We start from the raw sequence: 13,300 nt of genomic DNA, 5'->3' as shown, positions 1-13,300 counted from the left end.
TCGTGAAGAAGCAACTGAGCCAAACGCGCACGTTAGTGTAGCGGGAGCCACTCTCTGAGTGCACGGCGCTGTATGCGCTGACTGTGAGTGTAGCAAGAGCCGCTCTCCGCTACACTGGCGAGTGGGTGACATGGCATCGTTGTCCCTCAACCCCTATCCCCTGGCTAGTGAATGTGGGCTACAGTATAAACAAGTAGATGTCAGGTCCTCTTCTATAGACCAACATATACAAATGCCTTAGTATATCATGTGATCATCCAACCACATTGTGGCAGTATTTCAGTTCCGAACCAGCACAGGACATGCCACCATGCATATATATCAGATAGACATCATAATAATTAACATCTACTAACAATTGCCAATTCTACTGTGTTTGTTAAGAGTTCTTGGGTCACCTGAGTATTCTAGGTGGGATCTAAACATTATCGGTAAAAAAAAAAACATAGCATTTTTGTCAATTTCTTTACCTATCTAAATCGGGCAGAATAGGGTGATGCCTTTTGGAGACAATCCTTTCTGTTTATTGCCCTTTAAATACTCCTCACAGCGATCTCGACCATGTTCCCTCTATTGGTGACCTAAATGTACAGTATTTTTACGAAAATGCTTTTGGAATTGAAAGATTAAGAATCTGCCCTACAAATCCTCCTTGCAGGTTTTCAGCCTTTATTTCAGTGGCAGTTCTCTCTTAGATACCATACTATTATTTTTTGTTTCATTTTTAGTTGTCTAGATGAATAGGTGGCATTTGTATGTATATATCCTATGTACACAGGGTAAGGTTGCTCTCATGAATATAGTCAATGACCAATACTGCTAGTAAAGGCACGTAACAATTTTTATAGGATCACAAACAAGTGGTTGCCAAACATGCAAATTCAAAAGCCAGAAAATGTAAAGTAGATGATTGTTTAATGCGGTGAAGTATAAAATTATGCTTTTAGTCAAATGTCCTCTAATGTGCTGTACTTGTGGCACCACTGCTGTCTTTGCAATGTTAATTCTCTGCAATCCTATTAAGAGCTGTGGCTTCTTGTTTTGCATCCATCTGAAAAGAGTACAAGGCAGATAAAACAGGTAATCCACCTCTCTTGTAAATCGATGCCACATTTGACATCATTTAATTTGACAGTAGCAAGGGCATTTAGGGAAATGGTTGAACCACTCGTGTAGCTGCAGCATAGTTACTAGGAATGATTTAAGCTAATTTTTCAAAACTTCTATCAAAAGTTCTTTTAACTTCATTTATATTTGTAAATCTCTACATCATTTATCACAAAACCAGTCCATATCTCTTACTGTGCAAAAAAACTAAGCAGGTGTGGACAAAAATGCTTTAAAGTAAGATTGCTCTCAAAATCTGAAATGTTAATAGATTATTTTAATCAGCTAACAAAAGGCAAAGTGAATGAACAAAAGAGAAATCTAAATCAAATCAATATTTGTTGTGATTCTCCTATTGCCTTCAAAAGCGCATTAATTCTTCTAGGTACACTTGCACAAAGTCAAGGATTTTGTAGGATTATAGTCATGTGTATGAGTAATCAATTATACAAGGGGTGGTTATGATCATCATTTGCACATGAAGGTTGAAACATAGTCCTTATCAGAAACAGATGTGTGAGAGGTTTAAAAATGTGCGACGAACTGTCAAGCTCTGTTACAAAGGCGAAGTTGTGGCAGAACGTTTCATGTCACAGGTCATACACCATGGCAGGTCTGAGCACAGCAACAAGATTCAAGGTAGTTATACTTTATTATCAAGGTCTACCTGTCATAACTCTGACAGGATGGTTCCGCCTCCATCCTGGTCAGGTCAGGGTTAATTCTAGTCTGCCTCTCTTTGGTTCTTTGGCGGCTATTTAATGTTGGTAGTTCCTGTGGTTGGTGTTGGTGATACTTCCGTATTCTCAGTTTGTGGTTGTGCTGACCTAGGTTACCCATCCATAATCATTGTGCCTCTATGCATGCTTGCTGTGTATGACCCGGTTTGTCCTCTGACTTTTGCCTCTGTAACCTACTCTCTTGTACTGCCCTGTCCTTCCTGGTTATCTGACCCCTTGGCTTGTCTCGGTTTACTCTCTGTCTAATCCCTTGGTACCACGCTCTCGTCTGGTTTTGACCCTCGGCTCTCTTTTGACTATGTTTACATTCTGAGCCCTGTACTCCGTGCCCTCAGCTGCCATCCCTGGCTGCATGCACGGTGACACCCCCCTGTTATCACGTGACTGCTTTATTCCAGGTCCTGTGCTCACTGCTTAGTCTCAGGTCCTTGCGCACTGCGTGCCTTGTTACCCCCACTCCCTGCGCTAGTTCCCGTGCCATCTGATAGTGCCCCCTAGGCTGCGCCAGTGATATCGTCAGTGTCATTACACTCCCCTTATCAAAGATTTTAAATCAGACTGGGGTTTCAAGATGTTCTGTTCAAGCTCTGTTGAAGAAGCACCAAGAAATAGTCAATGTTGAGAACCGCAGACACAGTCGTCCAAAGAAATATAGTGCTGCAGATGAAAGACAAATCATACTTACGTCCGTTCAATATCGGAAGATGTCCAGCAGTGCCATCAGCTCAGACCTGGCAGAAAAATAGTGCGTCCCAGCTATATCCATCTACTGTTCGGAGAAGTTTGGCTGGAATTGGTCTTGTAAGAATTGTGGCCAAAAAGGCATACCTTCATCATGGTAACAAGGCCAAGCAACTTAACTATGCACGACTACATAGAAACAGGAATCCAGAAAAATGGCAGCAGGTGCTCTGGACTGATCAATCAAAAAGAAGGCAGTTTGTTCAACAAAGGGTTGGAGAGCAGTACATTAATGAGTCTGCAGACACCAATGAGCATGGTGAAGGTTTCTTGCAAATTTGGGGGCAGCATTTCAGCAAACAGAGTTGGGATTTGGTTACGATTAATGGTGTCCTCATTGTAGATAACTATAGGCAGATACAACAACCCTAAACATACAACAATGTCCGTAAGAAGTATCTTAAGTGTAATTAAGATCAAGGGCTCCTGAAAGTGAGGATATGGCCCCCAGAGAGTCCTGATCTCTACATTGTCGAATCTGTCTGGGATAACATGAAGAGAAAGAAGGAATTGCGTAAGCCTGCATCCACAGAAGATCTATGGTTAGTTTTCCAAGATGTTTGGAACAAACTCCATTCCGAGTGCCTTCAAAAACTGTGCTAGTGTACCTAGAAGAATTGATGATTTCATGCTGTTTTGAAGCAAATGAATGATCACACCAAATGTTGATTTGATTTACATTTTTTCTTTTGTTTTTTTTTTCGCTTTGCATTTTGTTTATTGCTAAAAATAAACTTAATATTTGTATTTTTGAAAGGATTCAAACTTTGCACGTTACACACCTGTCCTTTAGCATGGTACTGTGTCATGATCTCAATGGCAAGAGAACATAGCATAAGCATATATAGGAACTAGCTCTTGGAAGATGGAAACTGAGCTGACCATGAACTAAACCTAACGCACAACTAGCAGTGGCCGGGTAGCATGCCTACGTTGATTCTAGATGCCCAGCCCAGCCGGAGGACTAAATAAAGCTAGCAGAGGAAAATATTAGTCCTAGCTCACCTCTAGAGAAATACCCCGAAAGGAGACAGAGGCCCCCCACATGTATTGGCGGTGAGTTGAGATGAAATAACAAACGTAGTATGAAAATAGGTTTAGCAAATTTGAGGTCCACTTACTACATAGCAGAAGACAGAAAGGACACTTTCATGGTCAGCTGAAAACCCTATCAAAAAACACCATCCAGAAATTACTTTAAAACTCTGGCATTAACTCATAACACCAGAGTGGCAATTCCCGTTCACAAGAGCTTTCCAGACACAGTAACGAAACTACAGCTGTGAACTGGAACAAAATGCAAAAACAAACATGGACAAGAGTCCAACTTATCTAGTAGTTGTCTAGGAGCAGGAACAAGCACAGAGAGGCTTCTGATAACATTGATGACCGGCAAGCAACTAACAGAGCAGCAAGGTTATATAGCGACTCCCACATCTTGATGGGAACAGGTGAACAGAGAAGATGAAGACACCAGTTCAATTCCACCAGTAGCCACCGGGGGAGCCCAAAATCCAAATTCACAACAGTACCCCCCCCTCAAGGAGGGGGCACCGAACCCTCACCAGAACCACCAGGGCGACCAGGATGGGCCCTATGAAAGGCGCGAACCAGATCGGAGGCATGAACATCAGATGCATTCACCCAAGAATTATCCTCCTGGCCGTATCCCTTCCACTTGACCAGATACTGGAGTCTCCGTCTGGAAACACGAGAGTCCAAGATTTTCTCCACAACGTACTCCAACTCACCCTCAACCAACACCGGAGCAGGAGGCTCAACGGAAGGCACAACCGGTACCTCATACCTGCGCAATAATGACCGATGAAAAACGTTATGAATAGAAAAGGATGCAGGGAGGTCCAAACGGAAGGAAACAGGGTTAAGAATCTCCAATATCTTATACGGGCCGATAAACCGAGGCTTAAACTTAGGAGAAGAGACCCTCATAGGGACAAAACGAGAAGACAACCACACCAAATCCCCAACAGAAAGCCGAGGACCAACACGACGGTGGCGGTTGGCAAAAAGCTGAGTCTTCTCCTGGGACAACCTCAAATTGTCCACCACCTGCCCCCAGATCTGATGCAATCTCTCCACCACAGCATCCACTCCAGGACAATCCGAAGATTCCACCTGACCAGAGGAAAATCGAGGATGAAACCCCGAATTACAGAAAAACGGGGACACCAAAGTGGCAGAGCTGGCCCGATTATTGAGAGCGAACTCCGCCAATGGCAAAAAAGCAACCCAATCATCCTGGTCAGCAGACACAAAACACCTCAGATATGTCTCCAGGGTCTGATTAATCCGCTCGGTCTGGCCATTCGTCTGAGGATGGAAAGCGGACGAAAAAGATAAATCTATGCCCATCCTAGCACAGAATGCCCGCCAAAATCTAGACACGAATTGGGTCCCTCTGTCAGAAACGATATTCTCAGGAATACCATGCAAACGAACAACATTTTGAAAAAACAGAGGAACCAACTCGGAAGAAGAAGGCAACTTGGGCAGAGGAACCAAATGGACCATCTTAGAAAAACGGTCACACACCACCCAGATGACAGACATCCTCTGAGAAACAGGCAGATCTGAAATAAAATCCATCGAGATGTGCGTCCAAGGCCTCTTAGGAATAGGCAAGGGCAACAATAATCCACTAGCCCGAGAACAACAAGGCTTGGCCCGAGCACAAACGTCACAAGACTGCACAAAGCCTCGCACATCTCGTGACAGGGAAGGCCACCAGAAGGACCTTGCCACCAAATCCCTGGTACCAAAAATGCCAGGATGACCTGCCAACGCAGAAGAATGAACCTCAGAGATGACTCTACTGGTCCAATCATCAGGAACAAACAGTTTATCAGGTGGGCAACGATCAGGTCTCTCCGCCTGAAACTCCTGCAAGGCCCGCCGCAGGTCTGGAGAAACGGCTGACAATACCACTCCATCCTTAAGGATACCTGTGGGCTCAGAATTACCAGGCGAGTCAGGCTCAAAACTCCTAGAAAGGGCATCCGCCTTAACATTCTTAGAACCCGGTAGGTATGACACCACAAAATTAAACCGAGAGAAAAATAATGACCAGCGCGCCTGTCTAGGATTCAGGCGCCTGGCGGTCTCAAGATAAATCAAATTTTTGTGGTCAGTCAATACCACCACCTGATGTCTGGCCCCCTCAAGCCAATGGCGCCACTCCTCAAAAGCCCACTTCATGGCCAAAAGCTCCCGATTCCCAACATCATAATTCTGCTCAGCGGGCGAAAATTTACGGGAAAAGAAGGCACAAGGCCTCATCACGGAGCAGTCAGAACTTTTCTGCGACAACACTGCCCCAGCTCCGATCTCAGAAGCGTCGACCTCAACCTGAAAAGGTAGAGCAACATCAGGCTGACGCAACACAGGGGCAGAGGAAAAACGGCGCTTAAGCTCCCGAAAGGCCTCCACAGCATCAGGGGACCAATCAGCAACATCAGCACCCTTCTTAGTCAAATCGGTCAATGGCTTAGCAATATCCGAAAAACCAGCAATAAATCGACGATAAAAGTTAGCAAAGCCCAAAAATTTCTGAAGACTCTTAAGAGAAGAGGGCTGCGTCCAATCACAAATAGCTTGAACCTTGACAGGATCCATTTCAATGGAAGAGGGGGAAAAAATATATCCCAAAAAGGAAATCCTCTGTACCCCAAAAACACACTTAGAACCCTTCACACACAAAAAATTAGACCGCAAAACCTGAAAAACCCTCCTGACTTGAGAGTCCCAGTCATCCGAAAAAATCAGAATATCATCCAGATACACAATCATAAATTTATCCAAATAATCGCGAAAAATATCATGCATAAAGGACTGGAAAACTGACGGAGCATTAGAAAGACCAAAAGGCATCACTAAATACTCAAAGTGGCCCTCGGGCGTATTAAATGCGGTTTTCCACTCATCCCCCTGCCTGATTCGCACCAAATTATACGCCCCACGAAGGTCAATCTTAGAGAACCACTTGGCCCCCTTTATGCGAGCAAACAAATCAGTCAGCAACGGCAATGGGTATTGATATTTAACAGTGATTTTATTCAAAAGCCGATAATCAATACATGGTCTCAAAGAGCCGTCTTTTTTTGACACAAAGAAAAAACCGGCTCCTAAGGGAGATGACGATGGACGAATATGTCCCTTTTCCAAGGACTCCTTTATATATTCTCGCATAGCAGCATGTTCAGGCACAGACAGATTAAATAAACGACCCTTTGGGTATTTACTACCCGGGATTAAATCTATGGCACAATCGCACTCTCGGTGCGGAGGTAACGAACCAAGCTTGGATTCTTCAAAGACGTCACGATAGTCAGACAGGAACTCAGGAATTTCAGAGGGAATGGATGATGAAATGGAAACCACAGGTACATCCCCATGAGCCCCCTTACATCCCCAGCTCAACACAGACATAGCTCTCCAGTCGAGGACTGGGTTGTGAGATTGCAGCCAAGGCAATCCTAGCACCAAATCATCATGTAGATTATACAGCACCAGAAAGCGAATAATCTCCTGGTGATCCGGATTAATACGCATAGTTACTTGTGTCCAGTATTGTGGTTTATTATTAGCCAATGGGGTGGAGTCAATCCCCTTCAGAGGAATAGGAGTCTCCAAAGGCTCTAAATCATACCCACAGCGTTTGGCAAAGGACCAATCCATAAGACTCAAAGCGGCGCCAGAGTCGACATAGGCGTCCGTGGTAATAGATGACAAAGAGCAAATCAGGGTCACAGATAGAATAAATTTAGACGGTAAGGTGCAAATGGAAACAGATTTACCAAGCTTTTTAGTGCGCTTAGAGCATGCTGATATAACATGAGTAGAATCACCACAATAGAAACACAAACCATTTTTCCGTCTAAAATTCTGCCGCTCGCTTCGGGACAGAATTCTATCACACTGCATACTCTCTGGCGACTTCTCAGTGGACACCGCCAGATGGTGCACTGGTTTGCGCTCCCGCAAACGCCTATCGATCTGAATAGCCATTGTCATGGACTCATTCAGACCCGCAGGCACAGGGAACCCCACCATAACATCCTTAATGGCATCAGAGAGACCCTCTCTGAAAGTCGCCGCCAGGGCGCATTCATTCCACTGAGTAAGCACAGACCATTTACGGAATCTTTGGCAGTAAATTTCCGCTTCATCTTGCCCCTGAGATAGGGACATCAAAGTTTTTTCTGCCTGAAGCTCCAAATGAGGTTCGTCATAAAGCAACCCCAAGGCCAGAAAAAACGCATCCACATTGAGCAACGCAGGATCCCCTGGTGTCAATGAAAAAGCCCAGTCTTGAGGGTCGCCCCGGAGCAAGGAAATCACAATCCTGACCTGCTGTGCAGGGTCTCCGGCAGAGCGAGATTTCAGAGACAAAAATAATTTGCAATTATTTCGAAAATTCTGAAACCCGGATCTATTCCCCGAGAAAAATTCCGGCAAAGGAATTCTCGGCTCAGATACAGGTGCATGACAAACAAAATCTTGCAAATTTTGTACCTTCGTGGCGAGATATTTCAAACCTGCAGTTACACTCTGAAGATCCATTACAAACAGGTGGACACAGAGCCATTCAAGGGTTAAGAGGAGGTAAGAAGCAGCTAGACAGCAATTAAGGGCTAGGCAGCAAAACTCTGAGGGGAAAAAAAAAAAAAAAAATTTCCCTTCAACACTTCTTTTTCTCCTGCTTCAGCCCAAACAATTAACACTTTGCGGGCCGGTCAAACTGTCATGATCTCAATGGCAAGAGAACATAGCATAAGCATATATAGGAACTAGCTCTTGGAAGATGGAAACTGAGCTGACCATGAACTAAACCTAACGCACAACTAGCAGTGGCCGGGTAGCATGCCTACGTTGATTCTAGATGCCCAGCCCAGCCGGAGGACTAAATAAAGCTAGCAGAGGAAAATATTAGTCCTAGCTCACCTCTAGAGAAATACCCCGAAAGGAGACAGAGGCCCCCCACATGTATTGGCGGTGAGTTGAGATGAAATAACAAACGTAGTATGAAAATAGGTTTAGCAAATTTGAGGTCCACTTACTACATAGCAGAAGACAGAAAGGACACTTTCATGGTCAGCTGAAAACCCTATCAAAAAACACCATCCAGAAATTACTTTAAAACTCTGGCATTAACTCATAACACCAGAGTGGCAATTCCCGTTCACAAGAGCTTTCCAGACACAGTAACGAAACTACAGCTGTGAACTGGAACAAAATGCAAAAACAAACATGGACAAGAGTCCAACTTATCTAGTAGTTGTCTAGGAGCAGGAACAAGCACAGAGAGGCTTCTGATAACATTGATGACCGGCAAGCAACTAACAGAGCAGCAAGGTTATATAGCGACTCCCACATCTTGATGGGAACAGGTGAACAGAGAAGATGAAGACACCAGTTCAATTCCACCAGTAGCCACCGGGGGAGCCCAAAATCCAAATTCACAACAGTACTGTACATGAGTTTAACGGGCTGTCTCCAAAAGACAAACACTATCTATGTAACCAGCTAAAGTTGATGAAGGTCATATAGGGAAGTTCTTACAAAGTCTGGCTCTAGCTCTTGCAGACTGTACTTATTTTACATCCAAGTAAAAGAGAAAAATGTTCCAGCTTCTTTGATAAAATGTAAAACTTTAATCCATCATATAAAATAGTAGAGGACACACTCCTGGGACAATGCCATATCACAAGTGAAGAAAGCTACGCGTTTCGACCATACGGTCTTTGTCACAGCTGTGACAAAGACCGTATGGTCGAAACGCGTAGCTTTCTTCACTTGTGATATGGCATTGTCCCAGGAGTGTGTCCTCTACTATTTTATATGATGGATTAAAGTTTTACATTTTATCAAAGAAGCTGGAACATTTTTCTCTTTTACTTGGATTTGCATCACGTCGAGTCAGGACGAAGTTCCATGCTTCTTGCATATATCGGTGAGCTGGCTTTTTTTCTTTCTTTGTACTTAAACTTATTTTACATGCTTGGACATTTATTTGCTTACCAGCATACAGAACAACATTTACCCTGCAGCAGTCTCTTCAGAGGAAATGTCTGTTAGATGTAGCTTCCTCTTTTTTAGGTGTGTATCTAAATATATACATTGAATTCATATTTATAACCCAGCAAATTTCATTTGTTTCTGGGAGTGGGTGAGACTTATTTGAACTAGCCTGACCTTTTACTATGGCTTGTACATACATAAATGCTGCAAAAAAAAAAAGGAACAATTAAACTGTGTGCTGATTGGCTGTTATGGTCGACAAAGACAGCTTAACTTTTAGTTCATACACCTGCCTCTTTCTAGCTAGTGTATAAATGATAGTTTGCACCAAATACACAGTTTACATGAGGTATGTTTCGCAGATGTAATATTATAGCTCTAAAGTCCACCATACAACTTAGGTGGCTATCGGACGAACGACCGGTTGTCTGGCAGCTATCGAGGCCAACTGTCCCATACACAGGAACGTTCAAATCTGTTCTCTAGGGGAGAGCCACTGCCGCACATCTCTGTTGGTGGCAAAATTGGACTTGCCTCATCCTCAACTCCCCCGACAAGCACCAATCTGGGGCCCCCAAGCACATTAGACTATCCATCAATATCAACAGTTTCAGCCAATGTTAATCTAATGTGTATGGCTTGCTTAAAGGGGTTGTTCACTTTTCAGAAAACCCCTTCATTATCAAAATGTTCCCACTTATAATATAATAACACCCATACTCACATCTGGTGCTGGTGCCGTACCAGCAGTGGCGGCACTGGATCACCTGGGACTTGTGTGTCATTGTTATGTAACGTGATCCCAGCGGCCAGTCAGTGGCCACTTCATTCTCCCCTACTTTGGACAAATCAGACATCTGGAGGAAGTGACAGAGCAACCACAACTCTCACTCCCTCTGGATGTCAGTTACGTCCAAAGGAGGGGAAAGTGAAGTGGCCGCTGGGAGATCACGTTGGGAGAGCAAGTGCTGACACAACTGGAACGATGCCGGCAGCGGAGGTGAGTATAGGTGCTATTATTTAATAAGGGGGGGAAACCTAGTGATTTCAAAGGAGTTGTAGTGGACAACCCCTCTAAGTGTCTTTTCATACAGCAGTGTAGGTCTGAGGAATGTTGAGAGGTTTTATCAGTGTATTTCCCCTACAAATGTAACTACATAGGCAATCAGTGGCATACGTCGCCCATAGGCTAAACATATGTGTACAGTGTAGACTGCGTTTTTAGGGGATGTCTCCGAATGGAATAGTTCAGCATTAGGCTATTCTACATAATAGAGTAATACATTATACTGGCGTATGCTAGTCCATCACAGGCAAAAGAGGCACTTTTCTGGCCTCCATCATGAGAATAGAGGTCCGTGGGCTTATACACCAACAAATACACCAAACTGACACTAAATACACAATGTGCCTGCAGTAAGTGCTGCAAGTAAAACCGTCATACAGCTTACAGTATAATAGTATAAACTCTGCACTGTGAATTCAGCCTATAAGCCATGTTATTTTATAGGTAGTATTCCAACTAGATCCTGAAGTTCACACAGGTCTCTTCACATATGATGGTATTAGGGATGTAATATACAACCATTGGGAGCTTCTGCACATTTTGCATTGTCCTCCCATTTACTAAATCTCTTTACTGACGTATACAGCAGTCTTTAAGGGGTATTCCCATCTCCAAGGTCCTATCCCAATATTTAATAGGTGTAATAATAATAATAATATAAGCAAATACCTCCAATTAGGAATGTAGTATAGTTCTCCTGATTCGCTATGTCGCTTACCCCATGTGCAGGTCATTGCAGTGGCTTGGTATCCATGGTTATGACCACTAGCAGCTAACTGTCACTATATGAGTGGTCGTAACCATTGATATCTAAGCTACTGCAATGCCCTGCACGTGGGGTAAGTGACATAGCGAATCAGAAGAACTATACTACACAGGTATTTGCTAATATTATTATTATAAGTACTACGTAGTGGGATAGGATCTTGGAGATGTGAATATCCCTTTTAAGTTCCTCTGACCCCTCTGTTCATGGCAGAAAGCCCACATAATCAGCCATTACATTGTCAAATGAGTCAAGTAATCATAATACCCTTACCATAAATCCAGTTTTGCATAAAAGTGGCATCTCCGGATTGCTTTGATGTTGGCGAATATCTCCACACATATGAAATCTCATAAAAAAAGCCTGACTAACCGAAAAATACCTCCATATGGGGACGGTCATACACTTCTATTGGCAGCATAGCTTTTAACTATAAATAGTGCCACCAAACTACTCAACAGAAAGGCTGTTGTTTTAGTAGAACCTTCCCAGCAGATCTACTCTAGCCTCAGGTTTCTTGTTGTTTTAGCCACCTTTTTGTTTGCGGGTACCCGAACAATGACATAATTGATACACACTACAGCACAAAATATTTAGTCACTGTAACAGTTATTGTCGGAATGGGAAGCATTGTCCACATACAATAGAACTGGCATGAATATTGATGTGTCATTGTTTTGTACATTGCTTCAGTGTCTTCTTTATGTCTTCATTGCAGAAGAGAGAGTCGTTCCTATAGAAGTTTGTCGTTCCAAGTTATCAAAGCAACTGCAGGGAGTTGTGTTTCGGTGTGATAAATGCACTTTTACCTGCTCGAGTGATGACAGCCTGCAACAGCACATAGAAAAGCATAATGAGCTGAAGCCCTACAAGTGTCAGCTGTGCTACTACCAAACCAAGCTAACTGAAGAACTAGATAGCCATCTAAGAGAGGAGCATAAGGTAGGAGCTAACCTACTTTTCTACATTGTACATTCACTTTTTTAATAAATTATGAGGTAACGTTTCCCTTTTCTAAAGAAAATTCTGCAATTTAAAAATATAGATTTACAAATGACTTCATATGGAAAAAGTAAGTTATTGTGTAAAATGATTACACAATAATACAATTTAGATTGAAGGAAACAAAACTCACAGGAACACATATGAAGACAAGGAGTAAAAAACACTTGTGAAATAAACCAAAATATGTCTTAAAATTTTAGATTCCTCAAAGTACCTCCTTTGACAGCTTTGCACACCCTAGCCATTCTTTTAACAGTTTTATCAGGTAATCATCTGGAATGACTTTCCAACAGTCTTGAAGGAGTTCCCAGAGGTGCTGAGCGCTTACTGGCTTCAAACTGCTGTCCAATTCGTTTGAAACCTTCACAATTGGTTTGAGCTACAGTGGAGGCCATGTTTTCTGGCACAACACTCCATTTTTCTTCTTTAGTTACATAGCCCATTGTGGAATCTGTGCTGGGTAAGTGTGCCTTAGATTTAAAATAAATCAACTGTTAAAAACACCCCCAAATCATCAACCCTTATCTTCCATGTGTAGGAAACACACACATAAAAAAAATCCACTTACCTTTTGAGCTTCTTACATATGACATGGCAGTTGGTACCGAAAATCTCACATTTTGACACTGCACATTTCCACTTCTGTAATGTTCATTCTTTGTGTCATGTGGCCCAAACAAGTCTGTTGCTCTTGTTCTTGATTGCAGTCCTCAGTAGTGGCTTCTTTACAGCAATTTGAATATAAAGGGCTGCTTCTCACGGTCTCCTCTGGACAGTAGGTGTTGAGATTTGTCTCCTACTTGATGTCTGTGTATCAATTATGAGTGCTGTTCAGTC

General features: G+C 43.0%; 1 protein-coding gene across 2 annotated transcripts in view; it reads left to right on the top strand.

Moving 5' to 3' along the window:
• The window catches only part of ZNF462 (zinc finger protein 462), a 137,537-nt gene that overhangs the window by 108,897 nt on the left and 15,340 nt on the right, over positions 1 to 13,300 (top strand). For both annotated transcript variants that reach the window (XM_077249319.1, XM_077249320.1), the window contains exon 10: positions 12,177 to 12,400. In XM_077249319.1, the coding sequence (XP_077105434.1) occupies positions 12,177 to 12,400 (224 nt within the window). The remainder of the gene's footprint in view (positions 1 to 12,176; positions 12,401 to 13,300) is intronic.

Source organism: Ranitomeya variabilis, chromosome 1 (genome assembly GCF_051348905.1).
Source record: "Ranitomeya variabilis isolate aRanVar5 chromosome 1, aRanVar5.hap1, whole genome shotgun sequence".
Taxonomy (NCBI): Eukaryota; Metazoa; Chordata; class Amphibia; order Anura; family Dendrobatidae; genus Ranitomeya; species Ranitomeya variabilis.
Note: the sequence above shows the minus strand (reverse complement) of the source record. Positions and strands in the feature narration are given on the sequence as shown.